At 44.5% G+C, this 26,487-nt stretch overlaps 1 protein-coding gene across 2 annotated transcripts in view; it reads right to left on the reverse strand.

The window, feature by feature from the left end:
- The window catches only part of MTHFD1L (methylenetetrahydrofolate dehydrogenase (NADP+ dependent) 1 like), a 346,407-nt gene that overhangs the window by 253,266 nt on the left and 66,654 nt on the right, over positions 1-26,487 (reverse strand). For both annotated transcript variants that reach the window (XM_073557652.1, XM_073557653.1), the window contains exons 12-17: positions 24,722-24,858; positions 23,513-23,559; positions 21,922-22,029; positions 21,715-21,789; positions 8,836-8,938; positions 7,346-7,422 (exon numbers count right to left, since the gene is read on the reverse strand). In XM_073557652.1, the coding sequence (XP_073413753.1) occupies positions 7,346-7,422; positions 8,836-8,938; positions 21,715-21,789; positions 21,922-22,029; positions 23,513-23,559; positions 24,722-24,858 (547 nt within the window). The remainder of the gene's footprint in view (positions 1-7,345; positions 7,423-8,835; positions 8,939-21,714; positions 21,790-21,921; positions 22,030-23,512; positions 23,560-24,721; positions 24,859-26,487) is intronic.

The raw sequence follows: 26,487 nt of genomic DNA on the forward strand, positions 1-26,487 counted from the left end.
TCTCAGAATTCAGGAGGTGACCTCCAGGCATCCATGTACTTATAGCCTTGGCCTGTCCAGCTAGATAATATAAAAAGAAATCTGGTAACGCCGCCCCTCCTCCCTTCTTGGGCCTCTTCAGAGTGGTTAGCTTGAGTTTAGGCCTGGCTTTCCCCCAAATAAAGGATGAGGTTTGGGAATTTAGATTAGCAAAAAAGGATTTGGGCACCACTACCGCACTATATTGAAGAAAGTAGCTAAGCTTGGAGAGTAATATCATTTTAATTAAATTAATACGTCCGGCTACAGACAGTGGAAGTTTACCCCAAATCACAAATTTACATTTAACCATCTGCAGCAATGGTTGTATATTGAGTTGTAAATCAAATTTATTACCCTTAGAGATATAAACACCCAAATATTTCAAACTGGTTACAATGGGCAGTAAGGAGAGAGTTTCAAGTCGTGGCATTGGAGCATGGGAAAGAGGCATCAAAGCAGATTTCTCTCAATTTATGTATGGGCCAGAATATTTACTAAATTTATTTATGGTAGTGATCACTCTTGTTAGGGTCTCCTCTGCTTTGTCCATAAATATCACAATATCATCAGCATATAGGCCTATGGTGTCCGTCCGACCTGCTATTTCTATACCAGCAATATCAGGGGAGGATCTTATACGAATTGCCAGCGCCTCAATAGCAAGAGCAAAAATGGCGGGGGAAAGAGGACACCCCTGACGAGTTCCCCCATGCAGTGAGAACGATTCAGATATGGAGTTATTTACGATGACCCGGGCCTTGGGCTTCATGTATAAGACATTGACCCCACTTTTGGAATCTATCTCCATACCCGTACCTCTGCAAACACGCACGGAGAAAAGGCCATTCAAGCGAGTCAAAGGCCTTGGCCGCATCCAGTGATGCCAACGCCCATTCATTATCCGGTACCAGAGAGCTATATAGGACCACTGACTGGACACGTCTGATATTCATGGAAGTGCTCTTACGCGGCATAAAACCTGTCTGATCAGGGTGTACAAGATCTAATATAACTGAATTTACTCTTTTGGCCAAAATTTTTGTAAAAATTTTATAATCCCCATTTACTAGTGATATAGGCCTGTAAGATCCACAATCTAAAGGGTCTTTCCCCTCCTTTTTAAGAACTATTATATTGGCCTCATAAATGGACTCTGGCATGCATCCCCCCTCCCAAATCCTACGAAACACTGTCAACAAAAGGGGCGCCAGTATATCTTGATATTTCCTATATAACTCCACAAGAAACCCATCCGGCCCAGGGGCCTTCCCGAAGGCCATGTCTTTTATGGCATCCTCAACCTCCTCCAGAGTAAACTCAGCATCCATAAAGGCCTGTTGGGTAGGATTCAGCGTGGGAAACTATGTCTATGTCTAACAGATAATTTAAACACTCCAGACCATCCACATCCGTCTTAGAATTGTACAATGAACCATAATAATCAGAAAAGCATTTTAGTATCTCCTCTGTTGAGGAAACCAACGTACCACCTGAATCACGGATTTGTAGAATTGTGTTAGTTGCATTATGCTGTCGTACTAAGTAAGCCAGAAACTTACTCATCTGATTCCCCATTTCAAAATTAGACTGCCAGGCAAAAAATAATTTACGCTTCGTCTTGGTGTCAGTGTATTGAGCATATAACCTTTGAGCGGTCAGCCATTCTACCCTATTACTGTTAGTTTGATCCGATATATAGGCTGCCTCCGAGTCCTTCAGACGTCGCTCCATCTCGCCATCCTCCTCCGATGTCACCCGCTTAATGTGAGAAATCGTAGAGGATAGACAGTCCCGTAGATAGGCTTTGAGAGCATCCCAAAATACATTATTTCAGGGTGGGACGAGACAAAGCAACGTAACTGATCTATCGTTCTATAAGGGGGTGTTATCAACTTCAGCCAAAAAGGATTCAGCTTCCATGCTATCCTATTAGTCAATGGCCCATATTTAAGCTTGAGAATAATTGAACTATGATCCGAAATCCCCCTGCCTCCATGTTTAATATCATCCATACACGCCGCCAGACTGCTGGACCCAAAAACGTAAGTATACTCCCTTGTCTCTGGATGGCGTATTCTCCATAGATCTAGCCACCCACTACCCGCCATGAATTGTGACAGTTGGGATGTGCCCGGGGGGGACCCCACCCTGTATTCCATCGCCCAGTCTCAATTTATCAAGATGGTTGTTCATGACCAAATTAAAATCTCCCATACAAATGACATGTGCGTCTGGGTAATTTAAAGCAAAGCTCAATGCCTTTTGAACAATTGATATATTGGTCGGAGGGGGATTGTAAATACAAAGAATGACATTTCTGAGAGTTAATTAGCGCGTGTACGAACACAAATCGTCCCTCGGGGTCTCTCCGGGCCTCCCCGACCTCCCACTGAACATCCTTATGAATTAACAGAGAAACTCCCCTTGAGTAGCTGGTGTAAAAAGCATGTATAAACCATTGCACCCACGGTTTCTGTACCCACCGAACTGTATCTCTAGTCAGGTGCGCCTCCACCAGAGCCACAATGGGAGGACGGTAATGTCTGATTTGTGAGAACACCTTAATTTTCTTTCGAGGCGTTTTTATGCCTCTTACATTCCAGGTCATACAAATCAGCTCAGACCCCATTCCCATCTACCTGAATATGGTGCATAATGGTGCCCGAACCAGGTGCAGAGAGCCCACACAGATAACAGAATTTGGCGTCGGCTGCGGCCTTCATCTAAACAACTATAAAAACTAAAGCTTTTGAAAAAGAAAAAGCAAAACAGGAACATAGTAACATAGGCGTACAGTCTTACGCCCCCATCAAAAGATAAACAAGGGGATACCATCACTGAGTACAGTGTCCGGTATAGGTGGCATCTGGGAACTCGCCGGGAGAGCTCCAATTAGACCGTTAATTGAGAAAATCCGATGTAACAGCCGCCACACTAGGACTCCCTCGCAGGGGATCCGGCAAGGGACCGCAGCCACTCAATTGCCTCCGCCGGATCTGTAAAAAATACGGAGGAACCCTCATGAACAACTCGGAGCCGGGCCGGATATATCAGCGAGCATACAATGTTCCTGTGAATTCCTGAGAATTCGTCCCCCAGGGAGGTCTTAAGCCAATCCTCCAGAAACTACTCAGGATGCTGACCTTCCGAGCACTCAGGTAGTCCAACAATACGGATATTATTCTGGCGCATTCTGTTCTCCAAATCATCCACTTTCTGCTTCCAAGCATTCATAGAGCCCGCTACCTTCGTTAATTTAGTCTCCATAGGTGCAATGGTATCTTCCACCTTAGACACCCTCGTCTCCACCTCCGTAATGCGCCCCTTCATGGCCTGCATATCCTGACGGAGTCTCCCCACCTCCGTGTAAACATCCTCAATTTTCTCCGTCAGGGATGTCCTGGTCAGTGAGATAGCCTGCATCAACTGCTCAGATGCCTGTTTAAGGGTCAGTTCTTCCTGTTCCATCTCCTCCTCGCCCCCAGACTGGCGATTTTTGCGCTGAACTTGAGAGGATGTGCTCCTATTATGCCGCACACTTTCAGCGGGGTCAGGTCTAGCAAACTCCTTCAATTTTTCCGCCACTCCCAACCCTGTAAGTCGGCTCATGATTGTCTGCGGTGTGTTCTGTTGAAACTTGTAATCCAGGTATTACCCACTACAGATGGGAATCACAGAGGGCTGGCAACAGTTAAATATGGCTTAGGCTACAGAGAAATGCCTGAGGAATTATATGGACGGCAGCCAGGCACAATTCAAATGATCTTTATGTCCCGGGCGGGGGGGGGTCGCGCAGAGGCAGCTGCAGTAGGGGAGGGTGCACAGGGCCTCCCTTAATGATGGCACCAGTGAGCGGGTAAGCAGAGAGGGATACCACGCGGGGCCCATTTTTCCAGGGCACTCACCGCGCGCTCCCTCAGGTTGTCAGCCGGTTTTCTTCACTGCCCGGCGGCGCTGCAGCTCTCAGCAGCTGAGCCGCGCGCCCAAGATGGCCGCCGCCTCGTGGGGGAACCAGCCGCCCGCCTCTTTCTCCCCCGCCGTCCGCTCCCAAAAGCAGTCTCCCGACCTGCCACGGAGTGCCCAGGGGGTCCCGGCGTCCAAGGGGGTCCAGCCAGCCGCAAGTAAGTCGCCAGGAGAGGGTCTAGGGATCAGGATTCGTCAGGATTAAGAGGAGTTCCCTTCACCAGCGTCCTCTCCTATTCACGGCATAGCCACGACCCCCGGAAGCCCTTCTTTCTGTCACTGGCTTTTTCCAAGATGTCATCCAGATTTTTCCCAAATAAAAAATGACCATCACATGGGAGAGAGCACAACTTGGCTTTAGACTGTAGATCCCCTGGACAGCCTTTAAGCCATAATGCGCGCCTTGCGGCGTTTGATATCCCTGCTGCTCTAGCTGTCAGTCTCATGGAATCAGCGGAGGTGTCGGCTAAAAAAGCTGCCGCTCCGTGCAGAAGGTACATGTCCGCCAGAATTTTTTCCCTCGAGACCTTTGAAGCAAGTTTCTCTTCCAGCTGCTGTAGCTAAATCATTAAGGAATGTGCTGTGCAGGTGCCGGCTATTTCTGGTTTTAGTCCTCCTGCTGCTGCTTCCCACATATGCCTTAAGTAGGCTTTTTTATCTAGCGGGTCTCTAAGTGCAGTACTCCTGAATCTTCCAGGGGCAGGGCCGATTTTTTGGATGACCTGGACACCGCTGCATCAATCTTTGGGACCTTATCCCATATCTCCGTGTCCTTACGTTCAAAGTGGTACCTCCTTTTAGAGGAGGAGGGAAGTGCTCCTGATCTCTCAGGCTTCTTCCATTCTCTTTCAATGAGTGCTTGGACTTTCTCATTGACTGGAAAGGTATGTTTCTTCCTTTCCTGTAGACCCCCGAACATGACATCTTCCAGGGACTTGGCTGTTTTTTCCTCCTGTAGGCCCATTGTTACTCTGATGGCCTTGAGGAGAGCATCCGTATCCTCTACTGGAAAACACGACTTGCCACCAGTGTCGCTATCCGAGGAGGAGGATGGGTGTTTGGCCTGAGATAGGGCCGAGGAAGAGTCTGAGAAAGAGCTAGGGGAGTCTTTTCTACTCTTTTTATTTAACAGTACTTTAAGTGAGCCTTCCACCTCTGACCTGATGACCGATCTGAGGTTGATTGCAAAGCTCGGCGCCTCCTCAGCCATGGTTTGCCAGATGCAGTTGGCACAAAGGTCCTTCTGCCAATCTCTCGCTAGGGGGCTTCTACATATGGCACAATCTCTATTGTTCCTCTTGTTCCCTGCTTTTTTGGGCTTTTCCTAAGGAATTTAACACACAAGAAGGACCCTATTAACACCATACTAACATTCACGGAGATCACTCACCACCTGAAAAGTAAGGTACCGGACTCTGAGGCTGTGGTGGAGCACGTGACCTGTGCTCTCTGGACATCGGAGTCTCCCGACCTGTGGCTCGGGCAACTGCTGCTTTTGCCGCTTAAACGGCTGCCATGTTTGCGAGCCAAGGTTTGTGATGGAGGCGGAGACGGCGACCGTTCCTGCTCTGACCCCATGGTTTACCTGGCCGCACTGACGTTCTCCTCCTTTTAAGTAGGTCCGGCCCGGAGAGCGTTTTTTTCCCCCTCTCCCTGCAACCGCACCAGGCGCCATATTGCCGTCGCACTTCTGACGTCAGTTGGCGCGCTCCCAGGATGCCCTGCGCCGCTGACGTCAGTGGCCGGAAAACGCCCCCGGCTCTCCCACGCTATGCGCGGTGGCACGGTGGAGCGCCCCGAAGCATAGAGGCCGCCAACCGCACCCGCACGAACCCGGAGCCCCAAGGAGACCCCGGGGACTGCGCTCCCATGAAACAGACGGCCGGCACTACAGGTAAGATGACCTGTTCTTCCCGCGCCGGGATGGCCCTGGGTCTCTTCATCCATAACAGGCACTGCCGCTGTCAGTCTGAGATTCCTTTCCTAGGACAGGAACCCAACTGAAGCGGGGGGAGAGGTGCCGCACCTTATATTTCTGTAGGTTCCTGTCCTGGTGGGGGGGATCCCTCTCAGGTGTGCTGTCATGGGTGAAGGGAAAACACAAGTTATTCACTACTCGTTGGATAGGGGATAACTTGTTGATGGCTGGTACCACTAGGTTGTGGCATCCCTGGTTTGACCCCCAATAACCAGGGATACGGAATAACTTGTTTGCTTAGGAATGACCATTAAACAATTGCAGGTGTCACAACCTGTCCAGTAGGGGTAAAGCAATCTTTCATCATGGCATCAAACGATTTGACACATACTGGACTGTCCCTGATTGATAAGTCATAAAAGGAGTTTTCCTGTATTAGAAAAGTTTGCTATATAGGAAATAAAACCCCAAACTGTGCTTTACTCATTGTCCTCGGGTCCAGTGCATTAGTCTTGGTCACGCTCTGTCTGCAGTTTTGATGTCACCAACAGTGCTGCGGTCAATCACTGAGCTCAGCGGTGTGACATCCACTTCGGCAGAGCCACCGAGATAAATAATTGGCTGCAGTGCTGTCGACAAGACGTCTGTGCTGCAAACAACCAAGAGAAACCAGGGCAGCGACTCCAGGCAGGACCGTGGGAGGGAGAGTAAAGCACAATTTGTTTTTGTTTTGTTTTTTTTAAATTGCGCCTGGGAACTGGCGACTTTAAATGTAGGACAGCACAGGATGGTACATGGTTCAGTGGTTAGAACTGGCAACCAATGAGGGCTCAAATCCCAAAAAAGAACAACATAAACATGGGGTTTGCATGCTCTCCCTATACATCGGTGGGTTTCCACCCCCAATCAAACATCCTGGAAGATTGTGAGCCCAAATACGGCAGAAACTATGTACATTCCGAACTGACTACTGCTGTACAGCGCTGCGTAATATGTGGGCACTGTATAAGAAATATATTAAGTTGTAAGGCAACATCTTTGGCCCAGCTAGTTCATACTTCGCAGGTAGCAGTATGCTTTTAGATGTTTTCAGATAACATTAAAAGTCTTAAAGCAGCAGAAATAAGTGGGCAAAGTAAATACTCCAGGATTAAAGGAAAGGTTTAATACCCCCGAGTAATTAAGAATCCAATCCCAGGAAATTCTGGTTGAAATAATTTTACCACATTTTATATCCTTCCAAATTATAAGTAGATTCTGGTTTACTCTGCTGCCCTAATTATAGTGCGATCTTTACACATCATTCTTGAGGTTTTGCGTAGAAGAGAACAGAAACCCCACACACAAATGGACAGCTAAAATTAAATGTACCAGCACCACAGAAATGTCTCTACAAACATGACATTCACAACTCATTCAGAAAAACACTTGGGACTGTCTTACCTGGCGGGAACATCCTTTCTCGGTGCTCGCTTCTCCCACGGTGATCCTTCGTAGGAATCGATCATTCGTGTCCACCACTAAGGAGTGGAGAACAAAACATTTGGAGGGGAAATAAAATGACCGTGCACAAGGCATAGGCTTAGATATGACCACAGTTAGGGTGATCAATGAGTCGAACAGACTGCCACGAGAGGTGGCGAGTTCTCCTTCAATGGAAGTCTTCAAACAGAAGCTGGACAGACATCTGTCTGGAATGATTTAGTGAATCCTTCTTTGAGCAGGGGGTTGGACCAGATGCCCCAGGAGGTCCCTTCCAACTCTACCATTCTATGATTCTGTGACATCTCATTAAGGAGGACATGTACGTTTTTCGGACTAGCACATTTTGATATAACCTTGTCATTACAATGGTGGAGGAGCTTTTCTTAGAATGGGGTGCCATGCCTCTCTTTTTCCCGGTATTTACAAGTTGATAACTGGGCATGGCAATTCCTCTTTTCAATGGAGTGTTGGGTGGAGGAGTGACAGATCTCATTTACAATTATGATAATTTTAATGCTGTGCATCTATTCCTGTCAGAAAGGCTGGTGGCACAAATTGCTCGAGGCATGTTCCAGTGATTAGAGCCTGACCATTGAACATGGAAAATTTGCTATAGCAGAAGTTACAAGCATGCCTGGCTCACTGTTCTTGGCTTCTTTGGAATATAGATGCTATTAATGCTTTATTTCTTTGACCGTTTCCGGTAGCTTTTCCTAAATTTTATTCTATCCATCACAAAATCCTAATTTATTCATCAAGAGAGGTGAGGGCTTATACGTGAACATGGCAGACCACTCAAACTAATCAGATTCAACATTCATTACGAATCCAAGAGAGCAGAAGCCATGATGAAAAAAAAGAAAATAATCTAATCTTAATACCGAAGGGGTATCAATATAAATGCAGTGGAAAAGCATAGCAAGGGGGTAGGATATCAATATTAGATCAATGGGGTTTCACCTCTACCAATCAGTGCTTTCAGTACCAGCCAGGTGTTTGCAGTTGCAGAGAACAGCACAGCTCCATCAAGCTGTGGGGTACTGCAGATTAGCTAATCATTAAGTCTACAGCACCCGGCAGGCAGAGCCATGCCGCACTAGACTGAGCTGCTTATCTCTGCAACTGCTAGCATCTGACCACTGCCTGCACTGAACAGCTGACCAGTGAAGGTGCTGAGTGTCACAGCCCCACCGATCTGATACCCTATCAAGATAAAAGTTGTGAAACAACTTTATAAACATCACAACATACAAAATTTAAAAAATATATTTTTATTATATTGCATGTTCTTATCTTGAACCAATAGTTCGAGTCAGACCCCCAGAATCTCTCAAAACACTATACCGAAGTGCTCATTTCAGCAAACCAAACAGCAAAGCTCTTGCATTACTTTACAAGTTCATCGACTTTTGAAACTACATTTTTAAATTATCCATCCAATGCTTTACCTCTCTGCCAGGTTATAGTAGAAGGGTCAATGTCCAGGCGCACAAATCTGCTGATCTCATCAAGAGTCAACAGTCCAGGGTCCGTGTTCTTGATTCCTATTCTCTAAATAGAAAGCAAAATATATGATGCAATATGGATACTAAAACGCTATGCTTTCTCGTATTGTGCAGCGTAGATCACTTATTTGCAAGTGGTCGAGCATTGACATTATGATAAATAGACTATGGTTAAAACAGATGTGTATATTCAATCTCCACCTACGCAGCCTAATAGAAAACAAGGGCGGGGGCGCAGACATAGGGCTTCACCTGGTATAAATCAATTAAAATATAAAAGTACTCTGGAGTACTCACCCTTTATGGGTTGTGTTCAGACACAACCACTCAACGTTTGTTGCAGTCATATAGCTGCTGCAGAGCTCGTGCAGGTGGACAGCGTCCACTAGGTATCATAAGTTGAGGATCCAAGAAAAGCACTTCTGAGCATCCGCGCTGCTTTAGCTGTTTCTGTAGTACATATAATAAAGAACTTGAAAGATTTATATGGATTTCTGAAGAATTCTTATCACTAAAGCAGCGCGGATGCTCAGAAGTGCTTTTCTTGGATCCTCAACTTATGACACCTACGCAGCCTGACAGAGCAGCTTGTCCTGAGCAGTGTGAGATCTTAGCAATGGCAGAGAGGAGGGACACTGAAGAACTGTCAATAAAGTTAAGTGGGTGGAGATTAAATATAAATTTACATAAAAGATTACACAGCTATTGTAACATGGCTTTTAAAAGTACATCAGTTCTCAATGATCAATTTAATAATGTATGCAAATTACATTTAGAAATCTGATGATTGATCCATTTTAAATCAGGAAGTCAGCTTATGGCTAGAGATGAGCGAACGTGAACTGTTAAATTCAGGGTTCATACCGGATACCTAGTGTACTCTGAATATGGACTTCTCCTGAAAGTCAGTTATACAGTTTTGGAGAGAGGGAGAGAAATTTTCCCCATTGATTTCTATGGGGGTAGTGTTCAGTTTGAAGTTCGAGTATAGTTCTGGTACCCGAACTGAACTTTGGACTAAAGATCAGTCGAACCAGACGATCCCAAACTTCCATATGTCAGTTCATCCACACTTATGATGCATTAAGAATGGATACGTTCAAAAAATAGGGCATACAAACAAGATATTGGGTGAAGGACATACATTACAGTAGATCATAAGGGCATACTAAAGCCAACTAATTTTGAAACTCAAAACAGTGTGCACGCAAGTCTGTGGATTCACACTGTGCCTCATATAATGCCACAGATGTTACAAACATTAAAGATTCGGAAAAAATAAAAATAGCATGCCAACATTTGCATGTTGGACTGCATTTTTTGTTTGACTATCTTATTCATTCCCCTTATTGCATGTTCAGGATTTCTGGGCAAATCCGTACATGTCAGATGTGGCTTTTTTTACATCTAAGAGTAAATTTTCAAAGAGTTAATGTAGTCAGTGTGTCTCTTCTACATTATTTGGGGGAAGTGGATGGCGTCTTAAACAAGAAAAAGACGGACTGTTTTTCAGCAGTGTGGCATCTGCTTTTTGCAAGAACCTATTCTTTCATTCACTCCCTACTTTCGATCACTGGCTCGCTCTTGTCATCTACACCTCAAAAACATTTCTAGAATGTGACATTTTATTACTTTCGATTGCAAAAACTCTTACTGTAGCTCTTATTCTCATCCGTTCTATTGTAACCCTCTACTAACTTGTCTCCCTCTTGCTTATCTTTCCCCTCTCCAATCCTTCTTGAATGCAGCAGCCAGGATCATATTCCTGACCAACCGTTACACTGATGCCTCTACCATGAGCCAGTCATTAAACTGGTTACCCATCCACTCCAGAATTCAATATAAACTTATAACGCTCACCCATAAAGCGCTCCACAGTTTGGCACCAGCCTATAACTCCTCCCTTGTCTCATTCCCATGCCCTCCATTCTGCTACTGACCTAAGATTAACATCCTCAATAATTCGATCCTCCCACTAGAATCTCCAAGACGTCTTGCGTGCTGCGGCAATTCTTTGAAATGCAATACCCAGGACAATTCAATTAATCCCCAATACCCACTATTTTAAGCGTGCCCTAAAAACGTATTTCTTCAAACTGGCCTACAGCCTCAACATATTTAACTATCCCTGTGTCGTCCATTCAATTTTTTTTTTCAGAACCAGGTTCCGCGTATCATCTGTTCTCACACCCTTTATATATTTAATAGCCCTCTGTGTCTGTACTTTATACACATACTGGTTGGTTACCGGTTCATGCCGCATTACATGAACACCCCATCTATTACACTGATGGCTGGAATGTACAATGAAAGCTATTGTTACCAACCGCCTTTCGTGTCCCTCCTATTTCCTCATAGATTGTAAGCTTGTAAGCAGGGCCCTCATTCCTCTTGGTATCTGTTGATTTATGTGATTGTTATTCTCTAATGTCTTTATTCTCTGTACAAGTCCCCTCTAAAAAGTAAAGTGCTGCGGAATATGTTGGCGCTATAGAAATAAAATTATTATTATTAGTATGTCATTGCATGTGAGGGTGATCAGACTGCCACGAGAGGTGTTGAGTTCTGCTTCAATGGAAGTCTTCAAACAGAGGCTGGACAGACATCTGTCTTAGATGGTTTAGTGAATCCTGCATTGAGCAGGGGGTTGGACCAGATGACCCTGGAGGTCTCTTCAGACTCTACCATTCTATGCATGGGAAAGTTTGATCTCTGATCAAAGATGGAGTTTTTTGTATTTATTTCTCACAGATACACCACTTTAAAACAGATTTACAAAACTCCAAAAAGGGAAAAAAAAAAACAATTCTTAAAAAAAAATTTGATTATGCTTGAAAAACAATGTTTTTGACTGAAAGGAAAAGACGCAGTGTGAACATCCCCTTAAATGATTCATTGGAAAAAACAGCAAACTAATCCATATTTCTTTTGCAACATAATTTTTAGGGTTGAATGCAGAACTAAAGGTTAAACACAAAATATGTAGCGTGAATTAATCCCACAAAGAAGTTGATTAAGGTACAGGAAAAGTAAAAGTCTTGTGTATTTCTAGTATTCCCAAATCTCCAAGTTCACAGGGTAAGATCAACAAATCAGCGCACAGTTCATTGAGAGAGGCAGAAGGACTTTCCGACATACCGCACACATGGAGCGAGTTTTGGACTGCGCCCGCTAAGGATTAGAAAGCGTGGTACTTCAGAAAGAAAGCATCAACTTCCAGCCTGGCGATGATTAATATTTTTCTCACTAGAAAATTCTTCCTAACGCATTATGTCCCTCCTTATTTGATGCATTCCATATGTAAAAACACTTACTCTTAAAATATTAGACATCCAGAAATCAAAGACCTGAATTTCCATTATTTAAAGGACATATGGTTCAGATAAAGGAAAAAAAATAAACCAAGGTGAAATGGAAGACAACTTCCTGGATGATTTGGAGGAACAATATCTTGAAATGCCCAAGTACTGTAAATATATTTTCATGTTCCTGACCCTTTCGCCAATAATCCCATATACAACCCACACACCAGAGCAACAGTTTTCTCTTTATATTGAATGTTATAGAGTCTTCCACAGACGCCATCTCAATAGGTACAAAGTGGCACCAGTCGCCCATGTACACACACTAACTCGACGGAGGTCAAGTGAATGGGAGCATCTAAGCATGTTTGATGTATGTGCCAGGACACTGGGGAGCGGACCTAAAAAAAAAAAAAAAATCCACTGACTGAGTGGGAAAAGGGAACACAAGTATCTCTTTAAAGGGAGTCTGTTACCAGGTTTTTGCCACTTAATCTGACAACCGAATGACATAAGGGCAGAGACCCTGATTCCAGAAATGTGTCACTTACTGGACTGCTTGCTGTAGTTTTGATAAATTCCTGCTGATAAAACCGTGATTTTTCACTAGAGGACTTGTAAACCTGCTACCATGTAGCCCTTCATATTCATGAGCTCTATGTAACCTTGCTCACACCACTGATTGACCACTTTCTGCTTATGCACAGTGTACACAGAAAGCTGCCAATCAGAGGAGTGGGCGGGGTTATTCAGAGCTGCGTATTTAAAGAACTAGCAGAGCTGTAGCAGATAAAAGAAGGATATAATCAAAACAGCAGCAAGCAGCCCAGTAAGTGATACATCAATGAAATCAGCTGTCTGTACATCATGCTGCTATCAGTTTAGGTGGTAAACACCAAGATTACTTACCGGTAGCCGTTTTTTCCGGAACCCGGGATCCGCCTGGTCAGGACAGGAACCCTACTGAAAATAAAATGGCGGTACCTCTCCCTCGCTTCAGTTGGTTTACAGAGCATCAGAGGCCTCCCTGGTTAGTACACTTGTTAAAACTATCACCACATTATATTAAGTAAAAAACACCCAACTATAGTGCACACCAAAGGAGTGATAAGGGTGGGGAATATACGGGTGCCGTCATGCATTCCGGAAAAAAACGCTACTGGTAAGTAACCTTGGTGTTTTCCCTTCCCCCATGACGGCACACCTGAGAGCCTTCTGTAGAATGAAATATCTTAGGGAGGGACCACCGCCTGTAGTACCATTCTACCAAAGGTTAAGTCAGCAGAGGAGAATAGATCTAGCCGGTAGTGTTTGAAAAAGATCGAAGGTGAGGACCACGCAGCAGCTTTACAAATCTAATCAATCGATACCTCAGCCTTCTCTGCCCAGGAAGTAGTCACGGCTCTGGTGGAGTGAGCCTTGAAGCCTTCAGGAACCAGAGCGCCACTTGCAGAGTAGGATAAACTAATAGCCTCCCTGATCCATCTGGCAATAGTACTTTTGGCTACCCAGTACCCTTTTCTACTACCCTGGAAGGCTACAAATAGGGACCATCTTTCCTCTACTGACTAGTCATGGACATGTATTGTAGCATGGACCTCCTCACGTCTAACGTATGGAACTTTTGTTCCCCAAGCTTCTTAGGATTATTACAGAACGATGGTAAGGCGATCTCCTGAGTCCTATGGAACTTAAAGGGGTTGTCTGGGCTTTTCACATAATCTCAGTACATATCTGGGCTGCAGAATTATGACAATAAGTAATTTACTTTCTGTCACTAGTTTGCATGGGGTTTTCTAGATATTCTGAAAAGAAAGTCCAAGGGGGGGGGGGTGTGTTATGGCACTGAAATGAGAACTAGTCGTAACCTCCTACTTTACTCCAATCATGCCCTCTATAGCAACAACCCCACCCTCCATAGCAACAGGCCCTCCCCGTCCACATGAAGCAGCCCTCATCACACAGTAACGAATTCTTCCCCTCCAGCACCCTCAGTGCAGAGAGCTGCTCCTCCCCCAGACACAAGCTGAACAGTGATCTATGGAAAGTGAAACCAGTGAGGAGTGAAAATCGTCCTGTATTCTGGGACACTCCATGATTACAATACATAACTCGTTATCAGTAATTCCTTCCCTCATTGTCCCAGGCTGCTGGCAGCAGTGAGAACAGACTGTGTGATGGCCAGTGATGGGGGTCTGCAGCTTCTAATCTGCACAAGGGATGGCAGTCACTGATGTAATCTGTTGTGTGACAAAGCCTCTGCTGTGTGAATGAGACAGCTCTGTGTCACTGATGTCTTCACACAGCAGCAGATTTGGTGCAGTGTATGTGTGAGCACTGTGTCTCTAATGACACAAATACTGATGGGAGCAGCCTGTCCAATTAGCAGCTGTAACAGTGTGAAGTGTTGGGGGGGGTGTATGTATGTATGTGTGTATTGTGCTGCTTTCACAAATACAGGATCACTGCTGTGTTCTTTCCAATGCTGGAATGATGATAAAGATGAGTGCTGGTGCAGTTTACTGCCAGCCAATGAGTGGGCAGTGGGTGGTGCTGGTCACTGGAGCTTGCTGGGAGTTTGGTGGAGCTTCGCACATACACTGCACCAAATCTGCTGCTGTGTGAAGACATCAGTGACACAGAGCTGTCTCATTCACACAGCAGAGGCTTTGTCACAGAACAGATTACATCAGTGACTGCCATCCCCTGTGCAGATTAGAAGCTGCAGACCCCCATCACACAGTCTGTTCTTACTGCTGCCAGCAGCCTGGGACAGTGAGGGAAGGAATTACTGATAATGAGTTATGTATTGTAATCATGGAGTGGCCCAGAATACGGGACGATTTTCCCTCCTCCTCACTACTTTCACTTTCCATAGATAACTGTTCAGTGTGTGTCTGGGGGAGGAGCAGCTCTCTGCACTGAGGCTGCTGGAGGGGAAGAATTCTGTGTGATGAGGGCTGCTTCATGTGGACGGGGAGGGCCTGTAGCTATGGACGGTGGGGTTGTTGCTACAGAGGGCATGTTTGGGGTAGAGTAGGAGGTTACGAACAGTTCTCATTTCAATGCCATAACACCCCCCCCTTGGACGTTCTGCTCAGAATATCTAAAAAACCGTGCAAACTAGTGACAGAAAGTAAATTACTTATTGTCATAATTCTGCAGCCCAGATATGTACTGAGATTATGTGAAAAGCCTGGACAACCCCTTTAAGGACTACCTTGGGGAGATAGGCCGGATCTGGCCATAGAACCACTGTCATCAAAAATCTGATTATATGGAGGGCATATACACAGGGCCTGTAGGTCGCTCACTCTACGGGCCGATGTTAAGGCTACCAGCAACACTGTTTTAAGGGTGAGTAACTTTGGTGATAACTCCTGCAATGGCTCAAAGGGGTCTCTGGTTAAAGCCTCCAAGACTAGATTCAGGTCCCAGGGAGGGATCTTCGGGATAATGACCGGCCTAGATCTACTTCAAGACAATGAACCGGGACACCCACCTATTGGATGCTAGGTTGCAGTTATATAGGGCCACCAGGGCTGAAACTTGAACCTGGAGGGTGCTAGTTGCTAATCCGAGTTGCAGCCCCACCTGTAGAAGTTTTAAGATAAGTTACACCGGAGCTACATCCCCTAAGGGTACCCCCAGGAATTTTAGGAACTTTTTCCATGTTCTAAAGTAGATTCTGGATGTGATAGTCTCCATCCTGTTGAAGAGTAGGAAACCTAACCCTGTTGAGAATCCCTGTCGACTCAGTAGTGCCCTCTCAAATTTCAGGCTTCCATATGGAAGCCCTTCACCTGAGAGTGGCACACTGGTCCCTGGGTAAGCAGGTCCAGAACCTATGACAAGATCCATGGATCTGTAACTGACATCTACCTTAGAAGGGAGAACCATGGCCTCCTCGGCCAAAACGGAGCTATGAGAATTACTCTCGCTTCATCCTCTCTGATTTTCCGGACTACTGTTGGAATCATGGTTATCGCAGGGAGAACTTCCAGGGTATTTGTAGGGCATCTACTGCAAATGGATGTTCCCTTGGATTTAGGGAGCAGAACTTCCTGACTTTTCTTATTGTGTGAGGTGGCAAACAGTTCTCTCTCTGGTTTGTCCCAAGCTTGCACTATTTGTTGGAAAACCTGAGGGTTTAAGGATCATTCCCCCAGTCTCAAGTGTCTGCAACTCAGGAAGTCTGTTTGTATATTTTCGACGCCCCTTATATGTAGTGCCGTGAGAGATAACAGGTGTTGTTCTGCCAACTGGAATAGTAGATTTGACACCTCCATGAGGCCACAGGACCTCGTCCCCCCTGGTGGTTAATGTAAGCCACCACTGCTCGATTGTCCATCATGACCCGAGTATGACGGCCCCGAAGCAAGGGGAGAAAATGTCTCAAGGCCTTTTCCACTGCTCACAGTTCTTTCATATTTGAGCCGTGATTCCTTTCTAGCGCGGACCAGGTTCCTTGTACTGAGTGGGATCTCAGGTGTGCCCCCCAACCTGTACCACTTGCGTCGGTTGTGATAATGTCCTCTACTGTTTTTTGTCATAGGACCCCCGCTGTCAGATGCTCCTCTACAGTCAACCAGATTAGGGAATCTTACGACCAAGGAAAGATATATTTCTCCTTCTAAATGTCCTTTCAATGATTTCTGTGCTGACAGATCTTCCCACTGCAGCTGTCTTAAGTGAAATTGTGCCCACCCTACAGCTGGTATACATGATGTTAACGAGCCTAGTAGGGACATTATGTTCCTCAGTGTCATTGCTGACTGTTGTATTGCTGTATGAGCCGAGCCCCTTATCTTGATCACTTTGCTCTCTGGTAGGAGGCAGAGTTGTCGCTCGGAGTCCAGTATTAACCCTAGGAGGGATTGCAAATTTATTGGCGCCAATTTTGACTTGGGGATATTTACTATCCATCCTAACTCTACTAGAGTTGATGTCACTTCTCTGACTTGATGTGTGCAGTGGGCCTCCGACCTCCCTACCACCAGGTAGTCGTCCAGGTATGGGACGATCTATGTCCCGGGATCAATGGTATGACATTACTTCAGCCATCACTTTGGTGAAGTCCCTGGGAGCTGTAGACAGGCCGAATGGAAGGGCTGTATACTGATAATGTTTTACCTGACCTTGGACATAAAGTGCTACCCTCAGGTACTTCAGTCTATGTTTGGACGGTAAATCCCCCGGACACCCTTTAAGCCATAGGGCTCGTCTTGCCGCATTGGTCAAGCCTGCGCTCTGGCTGTTAATCTTGCAGAGTCTGCTGAGGCATCTGTTAAAAAGCTGCTGCTCCATGCACTAATGTCATATTTGCTAGGATATTGTCTCTTGGAACTTTATCCCTTAGCTGATCTATCTGCTGTAGCCAGACTGTGAGGGCACAGGCAGTACATGTCCCAGCTATTGCTGATTTTAATCCCCCTGCGGACGCTTTCCAGATGTGTCTTAAGAAGCCATCTGCCTTTTTATCAAGCGGGTCCTTCAGCATGCCCGAGTCTTCTAATGGTAGGGATAATTTTTTTTGAAGACCTAGCCACGGCACCATCGATTTTAGGGATTTTTTCCCAAGTTTCGGAATCTTTTTCCTCAAATAGGTACCTCCTCTTTGATGCAGAAGGTAAAGTACCCGACCTCTCTGGCTTTTTCCATTCCTTGTCAATTAATGCCTTTAATTTTCTCATTGACAGGGAACATGCGTTTACTTTTTTCCTCCGAACATAACATCCTCTAATGACCTAGGTGTTCTTTCCTCCTTAAGGCCCATTGTCGACCTGACTGCTTTGACCAGTCTCTTTACATCTTCAGTTGGCAAACATGGTCGGCCCCCTATATCGCTGTCCGAGGAGGATTCTGAGGACTGAGGAGAGAAGGCGGAGGGAGACAGGGATCTTTCCTGACCTTCCTGCCCTAGAGAGGTCTCTGAATCAGTAGTCACCTTGCAGCTTCTTTTTCCCCACTTTAAGGGCTGCCTTTAACGAGCCTTTTACTTCCTCCTGTATTATAGCCCTAAGGGTAGTGGCGAAGTCAGGGGTCTCATCCTGTATGGTCTTATTGATACAGTCAGGACAGATATCTTTCTGCCACTGAACTGCCAGCGGGTTTTTGCATAGGGTACATTCTCTGTTCTTTGTTTTGCTGCCAGACTTCCTCGACCCCTAGTGATCAAGTAGAAATATGGACCCTGTCACCATAAGGGTGACATTCACGTAGCTCACTCACCACCGCTGTCAGTCAAGGGTACCGGTTTCGGAGGCTGATCAGATGCGCGCACAACGTCCCTTCTGGATGTCGAGAGGTCTTGCCGGTCAGGACGACTGCTGCTCCTACCACTCGAGCGGCTACTCCTCCTGGTATGCTGGTGGCTCGGCAAGGCATCTGGTGAGAGCTCCTGCTGCTGTAATGGCGGCTGCTGCGGCTTTGCTGCCCCACTTCCATGGTGAAGCTCTGGGCAGGAGTGTGTCTTCTGTGATCATCCCTCTTTATAAGGGATCCACTGCACTCCCCGCCTCCTCCGATGCCCATCGATTCCCCCCCCCCCCCCGCGATAGTTTTCTCCGGCCGGCGTTTTCTCCATGGGCGCCATCTTGGATCTGATGCCCGCCCCAACGTCACGCGGGCACACCCATTCCCAGCGTGCCTTGCGTGTGACGTCAGACGCGCGGGACTCGGAAGCGGCCGCCCCTCCTGGACGCCGGCAGAGGGAGCCACGGAAGTGCCCCGGACTCCTGACCGTGCTGCACCCACGCCCACTCGGATGCTGAGGCCCCCCCCATGACCAGCGGACGGCGATCCATCCCCCCCCCCCCCGAGGCCCAGCGCACAGGCCCTGCCTGTTCTTCCACACCGGGACGGGAGTGGGCAGGTAAAAAGCTTCTTCACCACCGTCTTCAGCACAAGGGTCCCTGTCAGGACAGGAAACCTAACTGAAGCAAGGGAGAGGTACCACCCTTTTAATTTCAGTAGGGTTCCTGTTCTGACCGGGCGGATCCCCCTCTCTCAGGTGTGCCGTCAGGGGTTCCGGAAGGGAAAAAACCTGGTGACAGATGATAGATTCCCTCTATAAATGTTATCACTTTGCCAACTGCTTTAGGGTGTCATTGCTTCCCCAAATTTATTTATGCCTAAGCATTACATGCACTGTGAAAGCACATATGACAGAAGGGGAGAAAGCAGAGACATTTTCATGTATAATTTTACTCAAGCTGCCACCATTTTGCTAATTGCAGAATATGAATGAAGATTGCCCAAACTTACAGTAGGAAATGCAACTCTGAAACACAAATTCCTGTTCTATTAGATTTCATCTGTACAGATTAGGCAGAGAAGAACATTCAATTCTTAGTTAGGTCCCTTCCCAAGGAAAACAGACATGAAATCTAGGAAGGCTGGCATCTTACATTCATGAGATCACTCAGGTCTGGGTATACGCCCTTAAGTTGTCGCTAGTGCGCAAAGTGACCTTGATACAAACCATTGGTAAGATTATTATTATAGAAAATGTAGATATATAAACACGATAATGGGATAAGCAGTGACATCCAAAATACACACAAGAAGAGTATTAACAACTACAATATACATTTCTTACAAACATTTGTCACAAATCATGTCAGTGAGGTCATTGTTCAGGGATAATTGAAACCAGATCACAAAATTTGCTTTCCCGAGTCCCTGGTTCAATCCTCCTGCCATTTCGGCATGTAACACACCCATGTCTCATTGTAAAATCTAGAATCCCATATGAACTCATACATTAGTAACTGAGCTATTGCCGCCTAGTGGCCTTATATAGGTTGGTTTTGGGTTTTTTTTTGCATTTTAGCAAGCTGTATATTAATTTCCCTAAAATGATCTAGTCGCTTTGAGGAACCATTAAATATTCAAAATAAAAAAAGTCAAAATGATCTCAATTATTTTAGCGCATCATTTTAGTACAGAAACGTGTGTCCAAAAGGATCTGGAAAGGAAAAAAGGTCAAGTTCTACTTCTGCCATGCTATACGGAATAAAAGCAAAGTCTGCTCTAAAAATGTTTAATTAAAGCCAAGTATCAAGAACTTTCTATTACACCATTACATTTCAAAATGTGAAGGATGGACAGATTTCACCAACTGCAGCTTGGCCCAAATGGGAACATCCCACCCTCACGTGGACATTATCTGTGTCACCACTGAAAATTCAGTGTCCAGTGTACATTTGCAATACAGGGTGTACAAGTGTTGATCTTTAAAAGCCAAAAAAGAACAATTATTGGGACATCTTGGAATGTGTTCACCAGTATGGTTTTCAAAATGTCATTGATGGCCAGATTATCGACAGTAGCATGGTCCCAGAGATTCACAGGTTCTTCTGTATGGCATTATGCCTCAGAACAACCCTAGATGAAAGGGTTCACACTCCACTTTCTGGTGCATCATAGAGGGGTATGAAGGGGGCTTAGCTAATATTAGACCCACACAGCCCCTTCAACACCCTCAATGATGCACCAGAAAGGACATTGAGCCTGAATCTCTCCCTAGAACAGAGACCTAAAGACACCGTTAGAAATAGTAGAGTATGCATAATTTCTATGGGAAATGCAAAACTTTCTGCTGTGTAATTTAAATTTTTGGAGGCTTTAGTCTTCTTTAGTGGCTTAGCTATTAGTTTAGTGTAGGGATCCTTGACGCGGATTGCGAGCTTGCGTATTTTGGCCAAATTATCAACCAATATCTCACTATTTTCGTGTATTTTGTGCACTGTATTTTTTTGGGGTGCAGCCAAGCCCAAACACATCTGGTCTCGTATGAGGGGTGTTCACACCTAGGATGCATCGAGGGTGTGCTGGCCAGCCCGCCTAATCGAATAGTAGGGGCGTGACTAATAGGCTGTGAACCAGGCACTGTGCAGTACCCTTATGTGAACAGCGCCCTATGCGGGCCGTCATTGTGCAAATGTATACTAAGCAGTCACCCCCTCCAGGAATGGGTAGGCGGAGAGTGGCTAATTTAGTATTTTGCACCAGTGTTGTTAACATCTTGCTACATGGGCTGGCTGCACCCTGAAGTGCATTTGTTCTAAGATCTGGGCAGGTAAGCGGTGCTGCCTTTTTTTCTGCCGTGTAATTTGAATTTTTGGAGGCTTTAGTCTTCTTTTGAGGCTTTGCTATTAGTTTTTTGAAATCCAAAACTTGCCAAGTGTTTTATAGGGTTGGTGTGACTCTCTGAAAAAGGGTTTTAGAGAGGAAATGCTGGGCCTCTGGTGAGGTCTATGGAAAATTTAATAACTTGCGTACAATTGTAGCAGACGTAAAAAACTGCAAACCTCAGCTCGGCAGTCGAAAAAAAAAAAAAGTCAAAACACTTTTCTTTTAGACATAAAAGATGGCTGCTTGTGCCCCCACTTCGGAGACGAGCAATTATACAGCTTAGATGATAAAAAAAAAAAAGAAGTCAGAGAAACACATTTATTTAAAAATCTATAGTGATTGGTATTGCCATTTAACAGTTACATCCTTTAATAATGCTTACCCTTAACCTAGCAATCTGGACTGGCGAAAACTTCCTTACTCCATTAATGAAAGGAACAAGGCGGTTATATAAAGCCTGAAAAACAAGATTTCACTGATGGATGAATTGTTAATGTCACACAAAAATCAAGTTGGATAAAAAAACACTTGAATCTTGGCTGTGCCCCAGTGAATATGGGTCCCATCTCCCACAGTAAATAACACTCACCTTGTCTGACTGGGTGTTCTCATGCAGGATCCTTGCATCTATGGCAGCTGCCAGCAAATTATTGGCTGCTGTGATCGCATGGATGTCACCGGTTAAGTGCAAGTTAAACTGCAATTAAGAAAGACAGGCATTGCACATACACTCCATTCTATTCATACCTTTTTTATTTCTTTATGGGCAGCTGCGACATGTGTACTCTAGGCTGACCACCAGTCAAAAATATGTCCCACTGTATGAACAGGTTAGGCTATGACATCACACCTAGACACGTCCCCTCGTCATCAAACTCAGCCATACCCGTTGCTCTGAATGTTCTCCCATGTAGATAAAGCTATATTTACCACTTTAAATAAAAAGACCAGTGATACAGTCAATTCTAAAACTCCCCTGAATTACACTGACTATATGTAAAGTGTGCAGATTCTCCTATGGATTCTAAGAAATTTATACTGATCTCATTAGCTCCTGTTTTTAAGAGCTGATGGGGAGAAACCTATCACAAGCAGGAGGCAAGGGAGACCGCCTGAAGTTGTATCATACAGAATACATAAACTGAAATTCAAGTTAGAGAACCACAGATTTATGTAGCTGCTTTATCACTTACTGCACTTAGATTTGACTCAGACCTGAGCAAGTGCAGCGTGTCCAGACCCAGCCCACTCTCAGCCAGAGGTGTTAAGGCAAGCCTGCGGCATCCAGAGGGGGAGAGGGGAAGGATTATTTTGAGCTGTATTCCCACTATTACTTGATCCCAGCAATGCAGATTGGCTAGCAAGCAGCTGCCCTGATATCATGTCTCACAATGATCCTTCCAAACTTCTTTCTGTAGGATGAAGGCTCTTTGCTCACAAAGAAACGGATGTATTGAGTAGTTTATACAGATGCTCCTTGTTTAAGGTGTTCTGTCTCACAGCATTTGTAAAAAAAAAGTTGGCTTAGACTTCCTTACTTCCTTTATCGTTACGTTATATTTGATATGACTAGTAATTGGTCAAGTATAAAAATGTATATATATCACCAAAAAGCATATTTAAAAAATGATATATTTATAGTTACTACCATATGCAATGTGGGCAATATATATGAATATTGCATAAGTATTCAGACTCATTCTCATGCTAGGAGTAAATTGCCATTTCAGAGATTAGATTTAAAATTAAAAAAAAAAATCCAAAATGAGGTGTTTTTTTTTTTTTAATTAACTTAAATTCTTAAAATTGACAAGCAAGTTCTGCACAATTTTGAATAATTCATAATTGGGTGTTCAAATCAGTGAGTAAAAACTTAAATCAGGAATTATTCCAAAACTCTTCAGCCAGATGAAGCCATTCTGTTCTTGAATTGCATCCATATTGCTGTGCTCCTATGAACAGGTACCCTCATTCAGGTAATTAAAAAAAGAAACTAAACTAAAGCATTAAATACACTTATAATTGTAGATACCGTATGTGGACCTCCCAGTGCAAAAAATATTCTTAACATGACGCCTTTGTTCAAAAGAAATACATATAAAAGAAAAAAAAGTTCCCAACCCATGTATGCAAAGATGAACTTATGGATGCAATAACATTAATATTGTTTTAGTCCATACCTCTTCCATAGGAATAACTTGTGCGTATCCACCCCCTGCTGCTCCACCTAAAACATGGACAGGGTCACTTATAGTGTGTGAAGGGTTCTCATGCTTGAACATTTCTGAGAAAGAATACTTGGAAAATGTATGGTTTATTTCACAGCAAACGGTATAAACGAGCCTAGCAAGGGATTCCATGGAAAAGTGGAGGAACTAGATTAGCTCAAAGACAACAATATCGTTGACCTGTGCAAGTAATACAATCATTCCTATACACAAACCGGAACGTAACCAGTTGGTAAGCCTTACGTTCCTTACACTAAGGAGGAATAAAGAAATTCCAATCTGTCTTTTGGGATTTTGTAGTCACCGTAAATTTCCCGTATGATCGTAAATCTACATGTTAATGCTGGTCAGTAAAGTTGCTCAAAGCCCTTTATGACATGGATGGCTTTCGGGCAGGATGTGGAGGACATACACTATTTGTAGACACAGACATCAGTTTCTCATGGTACTAGAATACACGAGAACTTGTACAGCTGCACAGAAATCCTCTAAACAGTGACCAATCCCAGGTCTTACAGAAGCACATATATATAAAAAATGAGTCAAGTGGTTACCATATACCCAAAGGGCTCATCAAAAACTTTTTTCTGAAGTAAAAAAGAGTTTACTACCATGGGTGGCTCTAAAACAGTACATATATTTTCTAAATAAGAGGCAACGTAAAGACTAAGTGCTGAAGGCTACACATGGGGAACTCTTCCTGACATATTTTTCCTATACAGAGGATCATTCCAAAAAAATAAAATATGGAATTTGTCTTTTTTATAATGGATCCTATGGAGGACAGATGCCTATGCGTTCATCTACACTGTAATCACTGTAGGGGGTACAGATTCTGAGCGCCTCATGAGGTCTCAAAAAAATGACAATACTCACAAAATTTGCCCAAAACCAATAGTCTGAATTTAACTTTTTTTGAGCAACTAAACAATTGGAAACTGGTGATAATGAGGTAGTCCTGCCATGTTCTCATCTAATGAAACTGATGGGAACCAAATGTCTGTTCTTTTACATACATTAAAAACATTCAATGAGGAGTGGACCCAAACCATGGCACCTTCAAATCTCAATGTTGTAGGAACTCAAGTGGGAACAGATTTTTTGTGTTCTTATTATACTAGTTGCAAGTGGACACAAGAGGATAATAAAGTTGAAGCTCACCTTTGACTCCAAAAGTGGGTCCTTGTGAGGGCTGTCTCAGACATGCAAAGGAATTGATATTTTTATGAGCAGTCAGGGCCTGCACTAGCCCAATGGTAACGGTACTTTTTCCTTCCCCAAGAGGCGTCGGTGTTATTCTGTTGGTTAAAATCAAAGGAAGACCGGAAGAAATTATTTTCTATATTGAAAACATGTCAACACCGCTACTGATGTCAATGAGGCGGCTGTAAAGAGGACCTGCTCAGGTCACACATCTTGCATTTAAGCACAAAGCCATTATGGCAAGAGATCCATAAGCTACTGTACATTGAATTTGGAGAGGGATTTTCCTGTGACCATATAAAAAAAAAAAAAAAACATGCCTTTTGAAATAAACTGTCAGACTTTGGCAGTTCTGTCTTCAGCTATACTTCAGATACCCTGGAATATCTTGCTTTATCGCAAGACCTGAATATTCCTTTACAAGGCATGACAATCCTACGTACTTCAAAAGCTTCATAAATAGGACTAGAGAAAAAAAAAATCCAGCAAGATACCATACCTGGTGAAGGTAACAGACAATTTAGAAAGCTATACAATTATGCATAAAGATGTGATTTGTAATAGCTAAATGTCATGATCCAGACCGGGATTGAGTCCTGTCTTTCCATGCTCCTGATCTGGTCATTTCAGGGGTTAACTTTTCTCAGTCTCAGTCTGGTTTCAGGTTTGCCATTTAGCTCCGCTGCATCCTGCAGACGGTGTCAGCTATAGTTCTGTCTTTGGTGTGTGTATCTGACTCTGGTATACCCTGGTTAATCCTGCTGTGATCCCTGACTTGCCCCGTGTCTGTTTATTCCGTCGGCCTGTCCTCACTCAGTGTTTCCCTGTAAGTTTGTTGACTCCCTGGTTTTGACTCGGCTTGCATTTGGACCTGCTTCTATCTTTTGTCTTATCAGCTTCCGACCGTTGCTGACCCCCTGGCTTGTTTCTGACCACGTGTTCTGCTGTGACCTCTGGTACTTCTGCTCCTGACTGTTGTTGACTCGGTTTGTCTGACCACTCTTGCCACCTGGTGGGGCTTGTGCTGCTTCTCAATGTTGCTACGCTGTGTGTGCAACCTCTCTTCCCTCACCAGTACCCCCTGGTGGAGGTTGCACACTGTCCATACACTAAGGGTCTAGGCAGTCCTCATGTTCTATCACATCACTGCATCAAAAAGCAGCTACAGAAGATCATGCAGCTGCAGGAACTGGAAAGCCAGCTGTCAGACACAGCCAGACTCCACTAGATAGTCATTGTGTACAATCATGAACTTATAGTTGTAAAAACCTTAATATTGTTTTAGCTCATACTTCTACCAAAGGAATAATTTTCATAGATCCATAGAGAAGGCAGGGGGGGTTTCATACCATCGAAAAACAAACATTGTTTACACAGTATAGGAAGCAAAGATATCTCTTCCATCTCTGGACCAAAAAGTAATGTGATTGCTGGGTGCAGAGGGAACAGGAGCTGCTGGGTCGTGGGAGACCCAATTACCTGTCCTTCTGCCAGGAAGCTGAAATTGTCCTGTAACTGGGTCGAATACACCAGCCTCAGTTACAAGGAAAATCAGATTAAATAAGGGAAAAAAAAAAAAAAAAAGTAATTAAGAGTTTAAATGCCCCCAATGGCTTATTATGACATCATGAGGGGCACAGTATGTGAAATAAATAAAAATCATTAAATGAAGTGCTGAAGCCAATTCAAATCACTGTTACTGGCTCCATCCATGTAAAAAAATA

This window comes from Dendrobates tinctorius, unplaced genomic scaffold (genome assembly GCF_039654945.1).
Source record: "Dendrobates tinctorius isolate UK_male_01 unplaced genomic scaffold, ASM3965494v1 ptg000250l, whole genome shotgun sequence".
NCBI lineage: Eukaryota > Metazoa > Chordata > Amphibia > Anura > Dendrobatidae > Dendrobates > Dendrobates tinctorius.